Source organism: Amblyomma mixtum, chromosome 3, assembly GCF_055824585.1.
Source record: "Amblyomma mixtum isolate Tamu chromosome 3, ASM5582458v1, whole genome shotgun sequence".
Lineage (NCBI taxonomy): Eukaryota > Metazoa > Arthropoda > Arachnida > Ixodida > Ixodidae > Amblyomma > Amblyomma mixtum.
In genome coordinates, this window is record NC_143014.1 from 180271852 (window position 1) to 180295072 (window position 23221).

The window sequence follows — 23221 nt, forward strand, 5'->3', positions numbered from 1 at the left end:
GAATTTCTCACAGACGAAACCTAGCTATCAGGCAATTCTGATCACTGCCTATTTATTCTACAGTGGCGTGTGTCAAATATCTGCAATAGGATCGTTGCTGAATTTTGGGGTGGGGACGAAAAAGAACTCTTCAGTCAGCATGCAGACTGAACAGTTCTTTTTCGTCCCCACCCGAAAATTCAGCAGCGATCCTATTGAATCCCTGTTTGGTAGTTTGCGAATGTCATTCGGGTGTAACGACATGTTGGACGTTCGGGCTGCATTGTCACGTCTCGAAAAGCTACTGAATACCGGGATCGCTGCGTCTAATTCAGCATTCAATATTGCCCACAAAGAATGTGCTTCGATGCCAAGACTACCCGCTGACGTCCTTTTTTCTGCGCAACCAACTTCTACTTCAGCTCCAAAGTCTCCTCTGACGTCGACTGTGCAAGCAGCGCCGAAGCTGTCGAGAGCAAGATTGGTGCTTCTGAGGCTTACTACCACAATTTTGCCGCAGCACCTGCCGTCGCTTCAGATCTCGGCTACCGCTTATGTGGGCGGTTACATTGCACGAGTTGTTGGCGAGCATATGGATTGCGAGAACTGCCTTACTTTGTGTACGAAGCCAATTAGCAACCAGCCACTCCTTCAGTTCACCCGCAGCCAAGACCGAGATGGACTGCTCTACCCGTCAGATCAACTTCTCTTCTTTCTCGACACATTAAGAGCTTTTGCTGACCGCGCCCTGCAGGACGATCAGACCTTGAAAAAGCCTATCACTACATTAGTAGAGCACGCTGTCCCATCCCTTTGTGCTTCAAAGTTGCTTAAGTGCAAGAGCGATCGCATCGACGAGCTCATGAACCTTATATCGGTTCGTTTCCTGAGGCCGCTTCTCTGCAACTACGCATTCAATGTCAGTGACAAGCATGACGTAGTTAAACATTTCACAAAAAAAAAAAACCCTTTCGCGAAAGTACGCGAGGCTCTGATCGAGGTGGCGTATATGTTTTACTGCCGTGTAGAAGTTAGCCTCCACAATAAATACTTTTTTTTTTCGAGTTTGAGTAAGTGTTGACTCACAACGCACTGTTATTGAATATGTGAACCTCTATATCTGCGCAGCGTTATGTGCAGGCAGATGATGCAGCGTCTCACGTTACATAGCTGGTGGCACTGACAGCAGGGTGCATTTTTCGCGCGTTCCATACACGCTCAAGTTGAGCGTCAACGATGCGACTCGAGACACCATGCAGTCTTGCAGGAAGTGCGCGGCAGATCAAATGATGAAACCAGTTGGCAAAACTCCACATTTTCTGGCGCCAACTCTGGCTTCGGTGGCGACAATGGTAACTCTCAAAAACTTTACGAAGGAAACGCGGGATCAGGTACCGCTTTACGTGCTACTTGCATGAGTAAACAACAGCACGCGACGGAGCTCTTTCAGAGCCCAAGCTTTCAGTATTGGCTGCTGCCAAGCACTGCTTTCAAATAACGACCAACAGACAAGCGAACTTAAAGGTGACAGAACAATTTTCCACGCAGTGGATTTAAGCAGGCGCGCGCTGTCATATCAGCGCAGCAGACGACGCGCGAGCGCATTGCACAGCAGTAGCAGCGAAAGACACGACTAAAATGGTCCGGTTACCCATAGCGACAAGTGCTTCTGAACTCCCTTTTAAATAAAGTTTTGATTGTACTTGAAACAACATGAATCCAGCCAAAAAATCAACGACAGAACAGCTGCGAACGGTCTGCGTTTCTATGAGCGACGGCGCGGCAGTGACCCTACTCCGGTGGCGGCGCGTGGCGGCGAAAGGTCGTACTAGCCTCGACGGCGGGCTCCCATTGTTCGCCTCTCGTTCTCCCAAGCACAGAGAGTGCACTGGTCGACCCACTCAACTGTTTCTCTGGCTTCAATTTCTACCAGTATGGACGACTTGTTTAGTGTGTTTGACGATGCGCCGAAATCTTCTTCAAAACTGCTTTCTTCAAGTTCCGTTAAAAAAGATGATGTTAAACAAGAAGAATCAACGTGCGAAGATGCTGGGTATGTTGCTGTTTAGTGGGTTTTTGATGTTTCTTGCGCCCGCTACCTCTCCCGGAACCAGTGACCGTTCGTCACGCTGTATTGTTCTGCGATATTTCGTATTTGAAATTAATGGACTGATTTAGAACATGTCGGAAAGGTACTGGTAACGCGAAAAAGCTTTCACCTTTCCTGTCTCAAACTCTGTTTACAGCGCCAACGATTTTGTGCAAGCGGTTATTGACGGCAAGAGGTCTTTCGACGGCGATCTCGAAGAGGAACCCATCAGTAAGAAAAAGAAGATCTCGGACATTTGGGAAGACTTTGAGTAAGTCTTTACCAGCTGTCATTCCTCACATGTCTCGTGTTGCTAGTTCAACTTTTGGTACGTGATCTAAGGGTAACGTTTGCACGAACTTGACGTCATTTGCGTGACATTCCTCTTCGCTTTCAGTTCATCTGACTACCTTCCGCACGTTCACGTGCATACCGTGGAGGGAGTTGAAGGATGCGTTCACGAGGTGAGCTTGCTTTTATAGACCAGATTTTTGAGCCTCTCCTGGGCGCGGCCATTTTGCACCGACTGGCGCGCCGCGGTGCGGGCGTTTCTTTGGGGACTGCGGGGCTGCGGCAGTTCCGCGGCCGCGCCTGCATATAGCCGCGCTTCGGGCGCTAAAAAAACATTGTCGAGCATACTTCCGCTGCGTGGCTGTGTTGCAGGAAGTATTTATGTTATCAAAGCGATAACATTGACGCGTTTTAATGACATTTAGTTTGACATTCAGGTTAATTGTGCCGGCGCTTAGAACGCGCTCGTGCTTATATCGAATTCCGTCTTGGTGCTCCACCGCAAAGAAACTTTTTATTCAATATCAAGAATTAGGTGTGCGGCTAGTATGCAGTTCCAATTCCCATGCACTCTTATTCCTTCCTGCCGGCCATAAAGCCCCCCCCCCCCCTTCCACAAACGGCTTTCTTGTCGCCGCGCCAGTTTATCAACAAATTACCGCTGTGAGCTCAACTGAGTCGCAGCGCCAACAGAAAACAAATTTTGTCATGGTTTATGCAACCTTGTGCATAAAAACGTACTTTCGCTTAATTTATAAAAGCTTGAATAGATATGAGCAGCTAATCCAGCTTTCACTAATTCTGAGGTCCGAAGTCGCGTTATGTTATTCAGGAGCTCTCGCCGCGTTTGAGAGCGTTGCGTAGGCGTTTGGCTAAGTGTGGAAAATGTAATGAAATCGCGCATATTTTCCTATGAATAATGTATATACCGCACCGCTGCGGTGGCTCAGTGGTTACGGCTCTCTGCTCTGGCCCAAAAGACGCGGGTTCGATCCCGGCCGCGGCGGCCGAATTTCGAAGGAGGCGAAATTCTAGAGGCCCGTGTACTGTGCGATGTCAGTGCACGTTAAAGAACCCCAGGTGGTCGAAATTTCCGGAGCCCTTCACTACGGCGTCCCTCATAGCCTGAGTCGCTTTGGAACGTAAAACCTTAATAAACCAAACCAAGCTAAGGTAGATACCAACAGCAGAAAGATACTATAGATAAATCTTTACCCCCCAGATACCTCTGACATGCGTGCGGAAAAAGCAGCTGAAATCGGTAGCGGTCGTGCTTACAATCCTGTGCATGAAATGTTCTGAATGGGAACAAGAGCAAGCTCAGCGCAAGGATGCTGAACACGTACTGGTGATCGAAAACACGCGCTCCGTCGGGACAACCTTCAGTCTGCAGCTCGCCTATCCAGTTACTACTCCACTGAGTCAAGTCAATAGATCTACATTCTAATGCATAATATTATCATAGATGATATCGCACGTAAAAGGCGACAACAAACGACACGACAGCGCAGAAATCTGCTTCGAAGTGCCGGTTTCCAGTCCGTACACTACCTGGTCGACTACTCTCGGATGTCACGTTAACGAGTAACTGCGCACAAGATAACCGCAGCACTGTCTGGAAGAGGGCAAATGTGAGTAGTGACGCACAGCACACACCCTCATACGTTAGCTGATGGAGCACAAAACGGCAGAAGCGAACACGTAAACATATGCGTTCTATGCGCGGCGCCGGCGCGACTCGCAGTCCCTCGGGCCGCGCGCGCCGACAGATGGCGACTGGCGTCGAGAGTAGGCGCGCGTCCGCAGCCTGCGTGCGAGGGTAAAAAAATCTGATCTATAATTAGCGCGGAGAATGCCGAATGCGACCTCAGGCGGTGGTGCGGTCTTGTCATGCCGGCTAATAGGAGCGCCACACGATAGTCAGCTGTATTTCTAAAGGTAGTTTGATCGGTTAATGGATACTTTCCATCCCAAGAGAACACTTCTGGCTATGAGCGCACCTTAGTAAAGGGTTCCGATTAATTTCGACTGCCCAGAGCTCTTTGAGGGGCACAAAAACCTTGATGCGCCAACTCTCGCAGCCGCCGTGGACGGGATCGAATCTTCAATCACGTGCTCAGCAGCGGGTGCTTCGAAAAGTTTGATGAATCCAGTGTGACAACATTCAGTTCTGTAGTCTTCCCTTGTGTCGACACATTCCACCTTGTCTTGTAGCTGACTAGTGCATCGTCTCTAATGGCATGTTAGTCCGCTGTTATTTTTATTATTTTTTTCCTTTTGTGCTGCTGGTTACTTTGCTTTGTAATTTGTTCGTACCTTAATGCTTCCTGAGGCTATAGTAAGTCATCTGCACTCTATACAGTCTAGAATACACACTACCCCACATGATGGCTGAGTAGTTTTGGCGTTAGGCTGTGATCCCAGGTTCTCGGTTATGATCCTGGTCACGGCGGCCATATTTCGATGGAGGCAAAATACAAAAACGTCCTTGTGCTGTGCGATATCAGTGCGCATTAATTAAAGAACTCAGGTCGTCCAATTAAATCATAGCCCCGCACTTCAGTCCCCGTAGTAGCCCATGAGTCGCTTTGGAATGTTAAACTCCACAATTGCGCACAAACCTTCTAGTATGTTCTGGTAAGCAGCTGATGAGATTTAAGCTGTTGCATGAAGGATCAGGATGGTTCTTGCACACTAAGGGTTTGCTTGCACATAAATATACATTCATTTTGTTTTTTGTGTCTAAATGGTTTTAAAGAGTTCTCATTTGTTATCACATTTTTAATGTTGTGATGCTATGGAAGAGCAAATAAATGTTCATTGTTTCTTTCGCAGGTTGCGCTGCCCGAAGGAATGGAATATGTGCCCCTGAAGCGTAATGCGGATGGGCCTGCAGCTCGGGAGTACCCATTCATTCTCGACCCATTCCAGAAAGAAGCTATCCTCTGCTTGGAGAACAACCAGAGTGTGCTCGTGTCGGCCCACACATCAGCTGGCAAGACGGTTGTGGCTGAGTGCGTGCCCCACCTTTCACGTGCTCAGAGCTTCCGACTTGAAAATGTTTAAACGGAAACTGGGGACAAATTGAAGTTAGCCTGTACCGATAAATTAACATAGTCCCCCCCTCTATGTGAAGTAGCACCGCAACGTTGACTGGCTGCGAGCGTCGTCATGTGTTAAGTGGACACAGCACAGTCTCATGTTAAAAGGACGAAGAATGTGGCAGCGTAATCTCGTACTAAGCTGACTAAACTGGATGGCGTGATGTGTATTTCAGTGCTAAAGCATCTTGGAGGCAGGTGTCGATGTGAAAAGGCACGTGTTGCAGCAACTGTGTATGCCAAAGCAACAATGACGGCTGCTGCTATCACATTCTAACAACTGAGACATTACTCTCTGTCAAAACGGAACTTTTATTGGCTAGAAGATACGAATAAGCAAAATACATGTGTCATCATCACTGGCCGATTCAACTAGTAAACTGGGCTGTGTCGACAGTTTTTTTAGGTGCTGATCCCAGAGGCCAGGCTACACTGCCATCCACTTCATGACTGGGCTCTCTGAGGCCATTTTGGTGTATGTCATGAGTTTGAACCAGAAGGTAGAAATACTTTTAAAATGCAATTTTTTAAGCAGTAAATGCATCTTTTGCTGCCGCAGAAACATTGATAGACTGAGAAAGAGCAGTTGAATCGATTTTTACGAACAAAAATTTTACCGAATTGCCCTCGGCGACCATTTAAAGAGTAGGGGTTTGGGCTGTCCACATGGAATAGATAGAGCTGCACTGAACAGAGGAATGAACATATTTCAATCCCCTCCCCCACCGCTCTGCATTTAAATGTTTGCTGTGTCACTGTTTGCTCTTGCAGGTATGCAGTATCACTGGCGTTTCAAGAGAAGCAGCGAGTCATCTACACAACGCCAATTAAGGCGCTCAGCAACCAAAAGTTCCGCGAGTTTTCGGATGACTTCAAGGACGTCGGTTTGATGACTGGTGATGTCACCATCAATCCAAGTGCCAGCTGCCTTATAATGACCACAGAGGTGAGTTCTGTTTCCTTTGTTCATTTATTGGTGTCTTTATTCTCTCCGTGGTGTGCTGCAATGGTCAACTGCGGTGTTCAAGGACTATAGACACCTAATTTTAGCTCCACCTTTTCTTTTCAAATGATGTGTTAGACATTAGAATGCATGGACCACCACATGGTATTTGACTGTGACCGTCAAATAAACTACAATTGAATTTCTTGTCTCATGCTGTTTTGATTTCCATTTGATCAGGCAAATGATGGCTGTGATTTGTAGCTGGCTTTTGTCACATGGGGCATGGAATAAACTTAACATAAGCACTGATTAGTAACTTTAATTCAGTGCAACACTTAAAGGGGCTGCGAAACACTGCCTGGGGGAATACCGGCTATACTTCAGGTGGGTTCTTTATGTCACACAGATGCTGACTTCAAAAGAATTACAGGAATCGACGCACAGGAACGGGAGTTATTCAGTGAAGAAATTTCAAAATACAAGCAAACAAAACGCTGCCCTCAACTCGATTTTGGCGGGGCTTCCCACTCCTATTTCGCTCTCCCAATGACGGCACCTGGCGCAACCAATCAAAACAGCCAGCCAGAGCACGTCGCGGAAGTTTGTACTCCATGGTTGCCTGCTCTCTGTAACTCGTTCTTGCTGAGACTGGCAGCGTTGTTTCCATGCCAGAGCGCCCCTGGTGGTGTATTTTTATTTTACTTGCTTTGCAGGGCTTTTATCTAAGACAAACAAGTTGTTTTTGTTGATCTAATATAAAACGCAGACAGGTGACAAAATGTGTCTCTAATTATTCACACAATTTGCAGTATATTTACTGTTTTTCCGATCATCAAGCTCGCGCCAGGTGATGTCATATCCGCTGCTAAAAACCCGCCACTGTGTGGCGACACCATCAGAGCCATGAAGTTGTTTTTGGGAGGACATTAAAATATTAAAAAACGGAATGTACGCGTTGTTACCGACGCTAATAGCACCATTATAATTCACTGTATGCAATCAACAGGCAAAACAGTCAGCTAAGATTGTGTTTCTGGGCCCCTTTAAAACAGCCTGCTTCAAGTGCTGAAAGACAACAAAACGACATATCGGCAGTTATTTTGCCAGTTTTCTCAATGGAACTGCACCAACAGCACCAGCAAAATTCACTCCACCTGCAGGCTTGCGGAGCGTCGATGCAAAGCGTTGCACTGTAAGCCGCTGAACACCGTGGTGGTTTCTATGGGAGCTAGAACAGGTCTGGCTGACACACTTGCCCGGGACAGCATAACAGCGGGCTTCTACTGTATTTGCTTTTTAATGTTTGGATGGTGAGTGTGTTTATGTCAGCATTGTTTTAGCTAACAGTATTCTCACAGTGTCTTTTTTCTTGTCTTCCAGATCTTGAGAAGTATGCTGTACAGGGGGTCAGAGATTATGCGTGAAGTAGGGTGGGTCATTTTCGACGAGATCCACTACATGCGAGACAAGGGTAAGTCAAAACTAGCGTGGTCGGGTGACATTATCCCATTAGTATAATGAAAGCAGTGGAAATCTCGGTCAGAGTTTGAGTGCTGCACTCACAGACACATAAGTGCATTCACGTAAAACAAACCACATGGCCTTTCTTGCGGCCAACTGTTTTGACTGGCTTATGCGTGTGTGTGACACCACTTAATTTTGAATGCCCCTGCGTTATGAGGATGTGTTTTAATCTGGCGGCATGAAAGATGGAAGTGACATTAATTATCAAACGGTTACAGGAGTAAGATGTAGATTAGAAGTGCTGTGGTGACAATGTGTAGGCTCTGAAGAAGTTACTCTGTGTGTGCTTATGTGCCGCTTGTGCAGAGCGAGGCGTTGTTTGGGAGGAGACCATCATCCTGCTTCCGGACAATGTGCGTTACATTTTCCTCTCGGCTACCATCCCCAATGCGAAACAGTTTGCCGAGTGGATTTGCCACTTACACAAGCAGGTGAGAACTTGGGTGTGTGTGGTTCTGAGGTTTCCAAAATCTGCTTGGCTGTGTCCTTTAGGTGTTGTTGTCAGTTTTCATTATTAGCAACAAGTGAAGGGAGTCCTTGTGTCTCTTAGAGTTCGGCTTTCTTCACTCACTGAATCCCATATCTCTTGAGCGATTTTGCTGGAATTTTATTCTTTATTCTTTCTTTATTCAATTTTTACCCCGCTTAGCCCAAAGGCGCTACGGCAGGGGTGTTACAATGATGAAAAAAACACATCTTCATTCATACAGCACTTTTGCTGACCTGAAAGGTGATTCCATTCACTGATGGAACGTACAAAAAAATTTTGGCTATGTCATAGTTTACGATCTTTTACCTCTTTGCTGTAATGAGGCTTGATTGTATTTAGCCACTTTACAGATGCAAAGCGCAAGAGTGCTATAGAAGTTTTTTTTACCACTTGGGCATTGACTGTATTATTATGTTAGGGTTGTGTCAACGTTAAAGCTTCTTGCTATGTTTTGTCATGTGTCAAGAGCGATAACGTAAGTCAAATCTCTCATTTGGGCTGAAATAATTATGCTATCTATAACCTTTATCATACTGGGATGCACCAACTGGGCTGAAATTCTTGCTATGTAACTGTTGAACGCACTCTAATGTACAGAATCCAGCTTGTGGGGATAGTGCGGAAAAGCCTAGTTTCTCAGTTGTCAGTATGTTGATGTGTGTGTTGCAAAGTGCAGTTCTGGAGTGTGGACTCTTCTTGTTTTGTCACATTGCTCTTCTTTCTGCATTTCTCATGTAGCCGTGCAACGTGGTGTACACAGAGTATCGTCCAGTGCCCCTGCAGCACTACATCTTTCCGGCTGGTGCTAGTGGCCTGTACCTGGTCGTGGACGAGACCGTAAGTTGCTCTTTCTTTCCTTGCAGTGTTTTAAGCATGAAATGCTTTTAGCTCCCATTGTCGGCATTGTGGTGACGTCACGCCGAGACCGAGAGCCATCATCCGGGCACTGGAATCCACTCATCCGGGCACTGAATTCCACTCATCCGGGCTCTGAAACGAGAACATCCGGGCACCGTACGAGACTTAACGAGATTCAACGAGACTCTCTAAGCCCTCCTACGGGACCGGCATACAAGCGCCGGTTGCTCTCCAAACGAGTCACAAAAAATAATTGCTGCCAGTGTCTTCTCAGTGTTCATCAAGATATCAGTCGAGCTGTGCATTTGATAATGCACGGAATTATAATTTCCGATTTCTAATAACGCGTGGAAAAAGCACATACATGCCACAATACACTTCGTTGTCATACGTGATCTGTTAGGGGCTTTGAGAGAAGGCCGCTTAGAGAAAGAGGGCGAGAAGGGCTTTCGGTTTTCCCTCCCCAAGGATGGCGCTGTGGTCCCACACTCACAAAGACCGGCCACTTGGCCTTCAAGCCCTTTCCCCCTCTGGCAGGCAGATTTATACACGCTCGCGGAGTATTCGAACGCGCTGCATATACATTCTTGTCAGGCCTGCGTCTCGTCGTGTCCGCGTACGCTTCTGCATCGTCCTGGATTTCAATGCCGCCACCGTCACAGCTGCTTAAGCCGAGCAATGGAGCCTGTGTTAGGCCCGTAAACATTTCATGCTTACTCTACTCTCGGTTACGGGAGAGGCGCAATTTTTTCTGTGGTTTGAACTCTGTTGACTTGCCCCTTGTGCCGGTTTTACCCTCCTGACAATTTTTAACTCTGTCATCTCTCCTTGCAGGGCAACTTCAAGGAGGAAACGTTCAATGAAGCGATGGCTGTCCTCCAGAACGCTGGAGACGCTGCCAAGGGAGACTCGGCGCTCAAGGGGCGCAAGGGGGGATTCAAAGGTGCCCACATCTCTTCATTGGCTTATTTTAAAATTATTTGTTTATTATTCCTGTAGGGTCCTTACTCGGTTAAAAAGGAATGATAGGTTCGAAGAATTGAGGGTTGACACTCATTCCACTCGCAGGCAGTCTTAAAGAGAAACAATTAAAATGATGTGGTAGAGGCACTTCTGGGTAAACTATGTCCGGGAAGTTGTGGTAGGAAATATGGATTTCCGGGAAATAACATTTCCATTTGCACTACTTACTAATTTTTTTTATTTATTTTTACCTAGAGACTGCAAGAGTGTCGGAAGGCATGACTGATTGCAACAGCCTGTCTGACTCAGTGAACAACTAGAAAATAGAGTGCATTTCATTATGACAAACCGCTTTAAGAGTGCACTTTGCAGGCTGGGAAGTGTGTAAAAGAATGATGCATAGAATTGACTGGCACTCGGATGAAATGAACTGCGTTCACAGAATACTTTTTTAAGATGATGGTTTTCTATCTGATACTTTTCCCTTTTGCTGCATTCCATTACCTGAAAGTTGCACAAATTAATTTCGCTTTACTTTGGCTGGATTTCATGGCCTGCTAATAATTTTTCATGCTTAACATTTAATGCATTGTACACATTTCACCTTACTCGGTGCTCCGTGTTGGATCAGCTGATGACGCACGCTCGCTGGCATGATCCACTGACATGTGCTTGCTTTCGGCACCACTTTCCCATCCTCTGCACTGGCCACTTGCTTGGGGGTGTTGCTGCAGCACCCACCTCTCTACTTCTGCCAATGCAGACTTTCTCTCGCACTTCTCATTGGGAGGCGGGACTGGTTCTCGTACTCGCCTCGCTGCAGGTGCAGGAGGCTTCACTTGGTGGGCACACAGAGACACACGCCGGCGTTTTCGCCTATTCGCTCGTATACTGCTTATGCAGTATCTCAGAATATAACTACGAAGCACTAAACTTGGCCTTGGTGAAAGTTACCTCCGGGGATCATTCGCACTGTTGTCTAAAGTGACATTCACACGTGTGATGAAATCCCTCTCGAATCAAGGGCGACTGTGCACACGTCATGCCTTCGAGAAGCCTCGTGGCAATGCAGCTTCTGGTTTTGCTTTGGCGGCGAAGATCAGGGTTGTTTGCTTGGCTGGCACAAACAGACCCTTCCCCTGCCGTTTATTTTTTTTTTTTTTACAGCCGCATTTTTTTATCGTCTACCTGCCTGTGTTCTGTGGGGCGCCAGCGTTTTAGCAATAATGTCCTCCTCGGCTCCTAGTTGTTTGTGTGAATTTAGCGTGGGGGAGCGAGTTCTTCCAGAAGGCCACACACTGCACATCTTTCCGCACCGGCATCCCTCCTTTGATTACCTCTTCAGCATCACAAGCTCACCGCCCAGCTAAATTGTCAGCATATTGTTTTGTTTTGTCTCTTTTTGCATGTGTACCGACGTTTTTCAGGCCTCTGTGAGATTTTTTTGTGTGTTTTTTTCATAACTGTCCAGCGTAGACAGCTGCTTTGTTATAATTTCGGTCACAACTTTCGGTATCTTGTCCTGTCCGCAGGAGAGTCCAACTGCTACAAGATTGTCAAGATGATTATGGAGCGGGACTATGCTCCTGTCATCGTCTTCAGCTTCAGCAAGAAGGAGTGTGAGGCGTATGCGACCCAAGTGGCCAAGCTGGACTTGACAACTGGTGAGTTTTTGCCCTTCCTTTTTATTCTTCTTCTGTTTGAATCTGTTTCTTTTTTTTTTTACCTCTTTTTGCAGTGTTGCAACATTGCGGTCAGTCATTATTGAAGTTGAAAATAAAGTTAAGGAAGGCACTTTGGAAACGGAAAGGATAAGAGTAAGCTTGAGAGAGAGAAAAAATGTTCAATACAAACACTAGTTAACGATATGGTAGCAGGAATCCAGAAGTAAAATTAACCTTGCTGGGAGGTGTAGTGCAGCTGACAGTGTAACTGGTGGTCTGTTAGGGCAACGGGGTGGAATCCAAATGAAGGAAACCATAACCTGAGCTACTTAAGGGGGGACATGGGTCTTAGAGAATTTTTTTTTATTTACTGACCAAATGCTATGAAACTGCACATACTTGTTCAGTTTTTTCTGCTGATTTCAAATATGCAATTTGTTTATTTCTAGGCCACTTCGTTCCTGAGATATTAATATATATCATGCCATTGTCTGCTCAAACAATAGAAAAAAAATGGGCCACCAGAAATTTAATTTTAATATGTGGGTAGATTCTACAATGTGTCAAGAAGGCAACGCTGGAAGCAGTTTTCAGTTTTTTGTTTGTTTGTTTGTTTGTTTGTTTTATGGGGTTTAACGTCCCAAAGCGATTTTCAGTTTTTTGTCCGTGTGGACAAATGGGCTTAATAGCTAGTTTCATGTGTGTCATGTTTTCTGGCACTGTATGTCTGGTTAACTCACTTGAAAACTAACTATTACGCCCATTTGTCCACATAGACAAAAAACTGAAAACTGCTTCCAGTGTCGCATTCCTCACACACTACCCACATATTAAAATTAAATTTCTGGTGGCCCATTTTTTTTCTATTGTTCGAGCAGACAGTGGCATGATATTATTAATATCTCAGGAACTAATTGGCCTAGAAATAAAAACAATTCATATTTGAAATCAGCAGAAAAAAACTGAATAAGTTTGTGCAGTTTCATTGCATTTGGTGAGTAAATAAAAAATTATCTAAGACCCATGTCCCCCCTTAAATTGAAATGGAGAGAGGAGATAAGGAAGTTTGTTTTGGTAGAGGACCATTTGTTTTGGACCATTTGTTTTGGTAGAGGCATGGGAGAGGGATAATTGGAGATAATTAGAAGAAGCCTTTGTTTTGCAGAGGACATAGATCGTCTGATGATATTAGTGGTGATTTTTATTAATGTATTAAACTTGGAGGCAGTAAAATAAAGGCAGAACAGTGTGCATGTCTGTTGCTTGTTTCGGACAGATTTTGGTGTATGGAGTGCTGAAAAGAAAAAGTATAAAACTACCTCCGTGTCAAGCTGCTGATTGCGATGTGCTGTGCCTTGCCTCTTTTAACAGCTCATGAGAAGCATCTCGTGCAGGAAGTTTTCCAAAATGCTATGGACTCTTTGTCCGAGGAGGACCAGAAGCTGCCTCAGGTGAGTGGGGCATGTTTTATGGACACCAGCTTTTTTCGTGTTATGCTATCGTATTTCATCTGACCTACCCATTCAGTCAACCAGCAACGTTCATCAAGTGTGCAGTAGGCCAGTTGCTGCTTGGGGTATCAATAAGATCACAAAAGCTTCTCGGACTTTACGTCTTTGTGGCATGCACTCCAAAATGGTTTTATGCCGTGAATGTCGACCCACGCTAGACAGCAGTCGGGAAGAAGAGATTCTCGACAACATTAAACAAACTGAACAAGGGTTGGAGCGGGAGCCTCAGTCTGGTAGCCAGTTTGATCCCGTTAATATTCTGGTAATGTAACCTGTACATAAGTAGGGCTTGACCTAAACGACTAGTCCGCCTGTCAGAACTGTGAACTGCGGTTCTCCCTTGACCCTTGTTCGTTTTGTTTTTTGATACCACTAATGTTGTGAGAATGCGACTGCTCAACATTGGGCATGTGCAATGCCAATTCCGGTTTGATCCCGCTGACATCCTGAACATAAGAAAACTTCTTGTGCTTTGCAGTCAGTACTCGATGCTTGCTTTGCTATATTGAGCTGCAGGTGTAAATTTTGCCTGCAGTGTGACAGCAGCCTTTCGGTTTTAGTTGAGTACAAGGTTTCGTACGGTGGAATTTAATTAACTAGAATGTTATTCAAACTTGCGCTTCGTTCCCACAAACAGCGCATGTCTGAAAAGGTTCCCTCTATTTTCACTCCACAAGATACAAAGAAATTGCTACCTTTCTAGTTGAACTGTCGCATCGACTGTACTTTCCACACATCCAGTGGATATCCAGATTTGTCGCGCTTACAGCGCACAGACATGCCGCAGATCATCGAAAGCTTCTCCGGAGTGTCTAGCATGGTAGTACGTCTAGGATCTTGAGAAGCATTTGGATCATGCAGGCTCTAGATATAATGTCTGACAATGGTTTTGGCTGCGCAGTATCGTTGTACTCTATTACCGTATTTACTCGATTCTAAGCACCCCCTTTTTTTTCACGATCGCGATGCCCAAAGTGAGAGGGGGTGCTTAGATTCGAAAAATCTAAACTGACCCCCACCCCCCCTCTGCTTCTACTGCTTCTACTGCAAGCAGCGATGCGCTTGATCGCCGAGACCACGCACGCGCACAGGAGCTTCCAAGTGCTGTCCATGGATGGCGCCCGAGGTTGCAGTCATCATCATCATCAAATTTTTTCTCGACCGCGATTTCCCGTTATCCACATCGTCATCAATATCACCAGTTCGAGCCATTTGTTGCTTTTGTGGCGTGTTAGCGTGTTCACCGTAGTTACCGTAGTTGTGGTGGTTGTGGCTTTTGCGTGTTGCAGCCGAGCAATGCAGTTTTAGCATGATGGGCAAAGCCACACGGCTAGGAGTTAGCTCTTGAACACGGCAAGCGTGCAGCGGGCAGGAAATTCGGCCAAGAAGTGCGTCCGACGATGGCGCAACCGAAAGGATGCATTGAGGAACATAAGCTGCAAAAAGCGCGCTTTCCGAGGCTAGCCATGCAAGTTTCCCGAACTGGAAGAACAGCTGCTCTGTTATGTGATGGAAGTACGGAACAACGGCTACGTGTTGACAACGGACATGCTGCGCGACTTCTTGTGGGATGAGCGTGCACCAGAGCACAGCACCAGCTCTGAGTTGGAAGACTCCGCGAGTAACGACTAAACGCCGAATAAATACCGCACATTCCCTGATTGGTGTTTCTACTTAAAAAAAAAAAATATCGCACGTCGCATGTATGGGATGCACCTCAAAAATTGGCCCTCGAATCTGGAAAAAAAATTACGGTCCTTATATGCGTTTATACGGTAACTATTTTCTGGCCGCACACATAGTAATGTAGCAAACTAGTTAAAGCCCTTTATACTGTTGCTCATTACATTCTTTCTCCAGGTTGAACAAGTGCTGCCGCTTTTAAGGAGAGGCATTGCCGTGCATCACTCTGGCCTGCTGCCCATCTTGAAGGAGACCATTGAGATTCTCTTTGCGGAGGGGCTCGTCAAGGTATGTCGCCCATTCAGGTGGTTGTCAGTGGAGCCCTGAAATGTACTCTAGCAGGCCCTTTCTAGAGTCGTGGGAAGAGCTACAGGGATGCGCTGATATATGCGCAGGCCAGGTCTGGGGAACGCAGCTTAAAAAGCAGAAACGCTGCGATAGTTAGCCGTCTCGGTGGCTTCCTCACATTACTTAGGTGCGCAGGAGCAAAGCATCTCTAAGCTCACGAGGAATAAATTTTGGTTACTTTTGTCATTGCCGTCGACAGACCGGATGCATTACAAAGTTCTTTTCTCACTTAAGAGAGCGCAAATGTGGACTAAATACTGCTGGCACTTGAAGAGGATCTGTTCAGGTCTTGTGCCAAGGAATGTTAATCGACCCTTTTATGAAGTGAAGTAGTCAGTAAATGTCTTTGTACCTCATTCGACATTTACATTTTTCAAAATTAGTTAGTTGGGATCATACATTTTCTCTGGTAAATTTTTTTTTCACAATCTTTTTTATAAACTCATCAATGAGGTTTTACTACTATTGCTCTTCAGATGCCTGAGATTGCAGAAGATGCTGTATTCACACAAAGCTTTCGTTTCCACCCCTTTTGTTATATTCACGGCCACATTTCCTGCAAATATGGTACTTCCACAAAACTTAGATGAGGAAATGGAAAACACGATTAACATAAAATCTGATAACACAAAATAAATCATTCTTATATGCATAATGGGTTGACTGGAGTAGGAGCAAACATATTTTTGCTACGCTAGCACTCAAGCCTACATTGACAGAAAAAGCCGTTTGTCGCTCTGGTCCTCCGGTTTAACAGGTGCTTGCCACCTGCTTTTCCGCTCACAGTATCACTGTCGCCGACACCGGGTTTTCTGCAGAACAGGTGCCGTAGCTGATATGCATGTGTATAAAGATGCAATAAGCACTGTGTCTCATCTATTGCGCTTCGTCCATGCCATGAAAAAACACAGCACACAGAATACACTTGATTTACCACTTTATTACCATGGCAGTATCATGAATAACAAAGCGCAACCGCAATAAGCAATGCAGAACGAAGATAAAAAATGCAAAACAATGGCCGCACAGTGCTGGGGCACCCAATTCGCATTTGACCTAGCTTCGCAAATCGACTGTTACTTCTTGTCCCTTTCCTAAACTAATGCTGCACGTTTTAGTATGTTAACAAGTTACCAGCTGCATCTTCAGAACCATGCCATCACTAATAGTTGAGATAATAAAGACACTGTTGTACATAATATGTTTGCTGATCTGAGCACCTTTAATGCAGAGTGATTCTACTATATGTGATGCAGAGTTGTGATGTGGCAGAGGCCGTGATGGCTTTCTGGTGTTAACTTCATGCATTCTCTTATTTGTTATAAATAGTTTTTTAGACTTCTTCCCTGAAACTGTACACCCATGTGTAAGTGAAATGCGACCGCTTGTTTCAAAGCGCATTCTCATCTTTTTGTCTTGTGCAGGCGCTGTTTGCCACAGAGACATTCGCCATGGGACTCAACATGCCTGCCCGCACTGTCCTCTTCACAAATGCAAGAAAGTTTGACGGCAAGGATTTCCGATGGGTGAGGAAGAGTACGATATACCATTTGCTTCGAAGTGGGCGCCCACTTGTTGCCTGGATGTGAACTGTGAACCCCCTTTCTTTTTTCTTTTTTTTTAATTAACTCGCCCAGATAACTTCCGGAGAATACATCCAGATGAGTGGCCGTGCCGGACGGCGTGGTTTGGACGATCGTGGAATCGTCGTTCTCATGGTTGACGAGAAAATGAGTCCAGCCGCTGGCAAGGACATCGTCAAGGTGAGAGTGTGTTCGGAGTTTTTCAGTGCCCTTTATTCCATTAGCTGTGGTCTCTTTACATAGCACCAGGTAGCACTTAGTCACCCTCTGGAAACCTCCATGCTTGCACCTGCATCTGCTTACTGTGTGAACTGGAATTTAGCTTATTAAGGGGAAAGCCTTTAAAGGTGCACTGAAGAGGAATCTGAACTTGTCTTTTTGCCGCGGGAACTCGATCTACATGTTTCTAGCATTCTTAGAAACTGCGACTTATTGCCCTGTATGGCCGATTTCCCAAATTAAATCGAATTAACGGCCGGCTCCCGCCCTTTTTTTTTTAATTCTGCCTCCTACGGTGGGCGGAGTCGACCAACGCGTGGAGTGCCTTTCACCCAGTCCCGTGGCGGCTTGCCGCTCTGCCATCGGCGGAGTAATACGTAGTAGTCCGTAGTAGCAAATAGTCCGCGCGTATTTTTATTTCTGCGGGCTTATTTTGCGGCTATATTATCTGCGAATGAAACTATTTATTCATGGAAACCTAAAAAACAAAATAAAGCGAAAGCAAAGCCTCCACAGAGCTGGCTGAAAGGAACTTCACGCGTTGGTCGACTCCGCCCATCGTACGAGGCGGAATTCAAAAAAAGGGCGGGAGCCGTACGTTAATTCGATTTAATTAGGGAAATCGGCCATACAGGGCAATAAGTTGGAGTTTCTAAGAATGCTAGGAACGTCTAGATCGAGTTCCCGCGGCAAAAAGACAAGTTCAGAATCCTCTTCAGTGCACCTTTAATGCCTCATCGTTGTCGACAGAAGGTTGTCAGCAGAAGGTTGTTGGCAGGGGTGTCACACTTTTTCTAGTCAGACCAGAAAAAAATCTTTGTGCATGATGGGATTCGAACCGCCATCCTTCCGTTCCGCAGCCGAGTGTGCTAATGGCTACGCTACTTCCTGCCAATGCATATGTAGTTCTCCTTGTCTGGGACGCTGGAGAGTGTTTGCAGAAAGGCGTTGAATCAGACGGACGCCTCCCAAACGCCCTCCAGTGTCTCCAGCATTTAAGATTCACAACCAATTGTGTACTTAATTAACATCTTAACCACACATCAGTGACACAAGCGGTAACACTGCGCTAAAGGCTTTCGCCTCACCGCACTTTAGGTCAACAAAGCGCCCCCCTGAATTTTTTTCTCTATACGCCTGCTGCACCGTAATAGCAACAGGTGTTCAGAAGTGCTGCTTCTAAGACCAACCTGTAACTTTTGTGCAGTTGATGCTGTTTTCGTTAAGTCTATCCCATGCCTCTCGGAGGGGATGTTCACAAGTTACGGAAGTTACTAATTCTGTTTTGTTGCCGAGATGGCTGATGTGCCTTGTCTTGTCTGGTTGGCAGGGCTTGCCTGATCCAATCAACAGTGCATTCCACCTGACGTACAACATGGTGCTGAACCTGATGCGGGTGGAAGAGGTCAACCCGGAGTACATCCTGGAGCGGTCATTCTTCCAGTTCCAGAACAACGCAATGATGCCGACCCTCTACGAGAGTGAGTTCAAAATGCCTTGAACAATGCGGGTAGATATGCCCGTGATGGACACCCAACTGGTTTTGATCAATTTGGCTGAAATTGCATGCTAGACCTGTCTTGGTTTCAGTTAAAGGTGCACTGAAGAGGATTCTGAACTTGTCTTTTTGCCGCGGGAACTCGATCTACACGTTCATAGCATTCTTAGAAACTGAAACTTATTGCCCTGTATGGCCGATTTCCCTAATTAAATCGAATTAACGTCCGGCTCCCGCCCTTTTTTTTTAATTCTGCCTCGTACGATGGGCGGAGTCGACCAACGCGTGAAGTTCCTTTCAGCCAGCTCCGTGGAGGCTTTGCTTTCGCTTTATTTTGTTTTTTAGGTTTCCATGAATAAATAGTTTCATTCGCAGATAATATAGCCGCAAAATAAGCCCGCAGAAATAAAAATACGCGCGGACTATTTGCTACTACGGACTACTACGTATTACTCCGCCGATGGCAGAGCGGCAAGCCGCCACGGGACTGGGTGAAAGGCACTCCATGCGTTGGTCGACTCCGCCCATCGTACGAGGCAGAATTAAAAAAAAAGGGCGGGAGCCGGCTGTTAATTCGATTTAATTTGGGAAATCCGCCATACAGGGCAATAAGTCGCAGTTTCTAAGAATGCTAGAAACGTGTAGATCGAGTTCCCGCGGCAAAAAGACAAGTTCAGATTCCTCTTCAGTGCACCTTTAAGGCTCCATGTGCAAATACCGTGCAGGCAAAAGGAGCCAGCCTTTAAGCCGGACGTGTATTGTAGTGTTAGTCATCTGAAGAAAATTCCATGTAACATTGCATTTCTAATGCTTTCTGTCTGGTGCACAGAGTTTTCCACATAATGTTAAGCAAGGGTTAAAAGCAATGAAATGTTGTTGACAGTGTTGCATGCGAGGCCTAGAGCATGCAGTGTCTATTAGTAAACTTTTTAGTAGCCCAACTATAAATTATTGAAATCAGCCACCCTTGCAACCAGTGGATTTCCAAAATTTCATTTAGCAAATTGTGGCACATCCAGAGAAAGCTCTCGACGGTCAATTTTTGTAATGGCAGACTTATTGTACAACTGTTTTCAAGTTATTTCAAGCTCCCACAACAAAAATCTGAAGTTTTTGTTGCGGGAACGCTTGTTCTGGACAATCTGCATGTGGCACTGGTTCTAGAGTAGCTGTTGGCATGCTGCATTCAAGCCTGTGCTACTGGGGTCACTGTCAGGACACGCGAATTTTTACAGCCTTTCTTGTCCTCCTAGGCTTTGAATGCATTTCTATCACCGCCTGCAATGCAGACATGCATAACAGAGCGGACTTTTCAAAAACTGTAATAGTATCCATGGTTTCTTCCCAAGCTTTGTAATTTTCTGACTCAGTTTCCGTGCATCTACAATGGGTTCTTTAACAAATACTTCAACTGAAGTAAAACCTCGTTAATTCGGACTTCAAGGAAGTGAGAAAATGTCCTAATTATCCGATATGTCGAATTGTCAAATGGCTGCCCCATAACTGCCAAAAGCCGTTCGCACGAAAGTAAAATTTATTGAGTGGCAGGTTGGGCATGGTCGTTTTCTTTTAAGACAAAAACTCCGCGACGACGACAGTTTTTCGCAGTTCCATCAAACGCTTTAATTTGTGCACACTGTCGGAAGTGGCATGAGGAGGACTGCTCCGTATTGGAAAAGGTCTCCAAAGCTTCTGTCACTGTGTGACTCGGTACTGCTGGAACTCCTTCACATGTGGCGTCGCACCTGAGGAGGATTCACCTCACAAACAGCAAACGGCGCGTGATGAGAGCGGAGTGCTAGCAAGCAAAAACGCCATGCGGACGAAAGTGAGGGAAGTGTGGATTGGCACCAGAGCGGCATTATGCCTTTAAAGAAAAATCATGGACAAAGAAATTATCATTTTAGTGTGTAGCTATGGGCTCAGCTGGCTGATCGCTGTGGGCTGGCAACGAAGCTCCAGAAACAAACTTTGCAGCTAGACCCCCTCTGGACTTATCGACGGGGACCTGGTGATCGTGCAATGCCTGTCGTTGCACACACATTAGAGGGCTGTGGTAAAGAATGTAATGTGCAATTCAGGCCAGAGGACAAATATTTGGTTGATCACTTGTTGAGCAGGTCATATCTCTATACGGTGCTACTTTAGGAGCCTGTTAGAATTAATGGATGCCAGCGCAGGGCATCTGAATGAATGAGCTTTCGACGCCATAGACTCGCACAGGCGTTTAGGACTCTGGTGACAGTCCAAGCGTGTTAATTAAGGGGGTTGAATTAACAAGGTTTTACTCTATGTGTATTTATCCCTTGCACTGCAAAAACTAACTGCTTTTGCGTATAGTTAAACCGACAGGTTTTGAAGAAGGTATAAGCATTTCCGAGGCTCCTCACCGCAATGTGTTTCATTGCAGAGTTGCGAAAGCTGGAGGCCCAGCTGGAGTCCTTCCAGATCCCCAACGAGCTGGAGGTGGCCTCGTACTACAAGGTGCGCCAACAGCTGGCTTCTCTCGCGCGGGAACTGCAGGCCTTCCTCACCAAGCCCCAGTACTGTGTGCCCTACCTACAGCCAGGACGCATGGTCCACGTGAGTGGCTCCCCATCCCTTCGCCTCCTTCCCCGCTCCACTTCTGTCATTCGCTGGCTGGCCACATTTTGAACCTGACGGGGGACAGTTTCTCAGAGCAGGGCACGGGCTCCAAGGGGGTAGAATGCAAAAGTCTCTTGCCTAGTGATTTGAGCATCTACCATGCACAAAATGTGGGGTGTGAATTCCCGCGCTGCCAGGTACCCACTGGTTTTCCGATGGGTATACAGTCTTTGCTTTGGCCTGGTGATCATCTCTTCTGAAGTGGAATGCTTGGGAAAAACAGGTAGCCATGGCACTCTTTGGCTAAGCTGCCATTTTCCTTTGGAGTCGGCTCTCGGTAATTAGAACTCCAAGGGGACTGGAAATTTGTTCCAGTTAGAGGGGGCCATTTTAACACATTCACTGCTGGTGGAACCTAAGTGCCATTTCAAATAAACCAGCTGTTCAAATTGAAAAGAGTTAGCTGTATTATCAGTCATTATCATCATAAGAGGGGACATTCAAAATTCCGCAAGTGCGCTTTCTCGCATAACAATGTTGCCCAAGACAAGATGGCTGACCATGCTTTTCCAGCTGAAACAAAGCAAGGAGGGCTATTTTTTTTGTTTGATTCTCCCAAAATGCATTTCTTACATTCTATCCACACCATTAGTGCCTGTCCTGTAGCCCATGCAGTTTCCTTATAGAGAAGTGGGCCATCTTGCCTTTGGTGACATATTTATGTGGAAAAGCGCACTTAGCGGAATTTTGAATATCTCTTATTGAGCCTCTTTCCTTGAATCACAACAATCTATGTTTCAGCTCAAGACTACTTGCCTAAAGGTTTGCCTGAAGTGGTGTTAACATTGGTGGGACATGGGACTAGTGCTACATTCAAAGGCAGCATAGTCTTGCACCTTTTGATCAGCATAGGTCGAGTTGCATATCAGTGAGGCGCTGCCCAGAGAAAAGTATGGCCTCTGCCTGCAGCTTCAGGTGGTAAACAGTTTTCAGTACCCTTAGCTGCTAGTAGTACCTTTGGGTGGCGAGTGAAAAATCAGACTTCAAGCCAACATTGAAAAATCAAATTCAAATAACTCCACTAATCATGCTTTTACAGCGATGGCTGTTAAGGGAACGTTTCCTGGTTCTGTGGCGTTGTTGGCGTAACACGGAGGACAAAGAAGGAGCAAAATGGAGTGATACCGGTCACCGTGTTGTAGATCCCTCTGTGTGCAACTAGTGATTGTGCCAAACATGCCATGTTGTGCAGAAAATGGTGCATTCACCACCGTAGCCAGCTATTGCTGAATGTTTCGTTACACTGGCGTGGTAGCTGTTGACAAGCTTCTTGCGTTCATTCTTGTTGCTACATTTCTTTGCAGATTCACAATGGGGAAGAGGACTTTGGGTGGGGCGTCGTCATTAGCTACTCAAAGAAGAAAGTGGTCGCCGCACGGGTTAGTTCTCGTTTTTTTCTCTCTCTCTTTCTCTGTACTTACTCAGCGGACTAAAAAAAAAAGAAACAAAAACTTGGGTCATAGGTCGCAACAAGTCTAACGACCTACCTGTTGAGCCACCCATTCAGTGAAGTATTTCCAACTTGCTTATGATTAGCATGAGCACAGTAACGCATGATTAGTGTAAGATTGCAGCGCTTGATCATACAACTTAATAAGATCAGTGAGTATTGATGAAAGTAACGTTTGTACAAGAGAAGAGGAAGGTGCTTGTACTACATTGTGTTGCCACATAGGCAAGAGTTTATGTTTGTGTGTTGCCTGCAGTTGCTGGGTAAGTATGGCTGCATGGCTTATTTCTGGATCATTCGAACTGTATGACTTAGACGGTCATGCCTCATGGGAGTGTATTTAGAACATAGCCTGTTAATTCTAACGTGAATGTGTTT

General features: G+C 45.8%; 1 protein-coding gene across 4 annotated transcripts in view; it reads left to right on the top strand.

The window, feature by feature from the left end:
- Window positions 1-223: 223 nt before the first annotated feature.
- LOC149352902 (exosome RNA helicase MTR4-like) overlaps window positions 224-23221 on the top strand; it is a 148762-nt gene continuing 125764 nt past the window's right edge. For 3 of the 4 annotated variants that reach the window (XM_089582092.1, XM_089582091.1, XM_089582095.1), the window contains exons 1-17: window positions 224-2032; window positions 2226-2339; window positions 2466-2532; window positions 5195-5373; window positions 6232-6406; window positions 7787-7877; window positions 8237-8361; window positions 9159-9257; window positions 10113-10221; window positions 11774-11905; window positions 13277-13356; window positions 15277-15387; window positions 16872-16973; window positions 17085-17210; window positions 18580-18730; window positions 21158-21330; window positions 22698-22772. In XM_089582092.1, the coding sequence (XP_089438218.1) occupies window positions 1914-2032; window positions 2226-2339; window positions 2466-2532; window positions 5195-5373; window positions 6232-6406; window positions 7787-7877; window positions 8237-8361; window positions 9159-9257; window positions 10113-10221; window positions 11774-11905; window positions 13277-13356; window positions 15277-15387; window positions 16872-16973; window positions 17085-17210; window positions 18580-18730; window positions 21158-21330; window positions 22698-22772 (2028 nt within the window). In that variant the 5' untranslated portion in view covers window positions 224-1913. The remainder of the gene's footprint in view (window positions 2033-2225; window positions 2340-2465; window positions 2533-5194; window positions 5374-6231; window positions 6407-7786; window positions 7878-8236; window positions 8362-9158; window positions 9258-10112; window positions 10222-11773; window positions 11906-13276; window positions 13357-15276; window positions 15388-16871; window positions 16974-17084; window positions 17211-18579; window positions 18731-21157; window positions 21331-22697; window positions 22773-23221) is intronic. The other variant, XM_089582093.1, reaches the window with a different exon arrangement.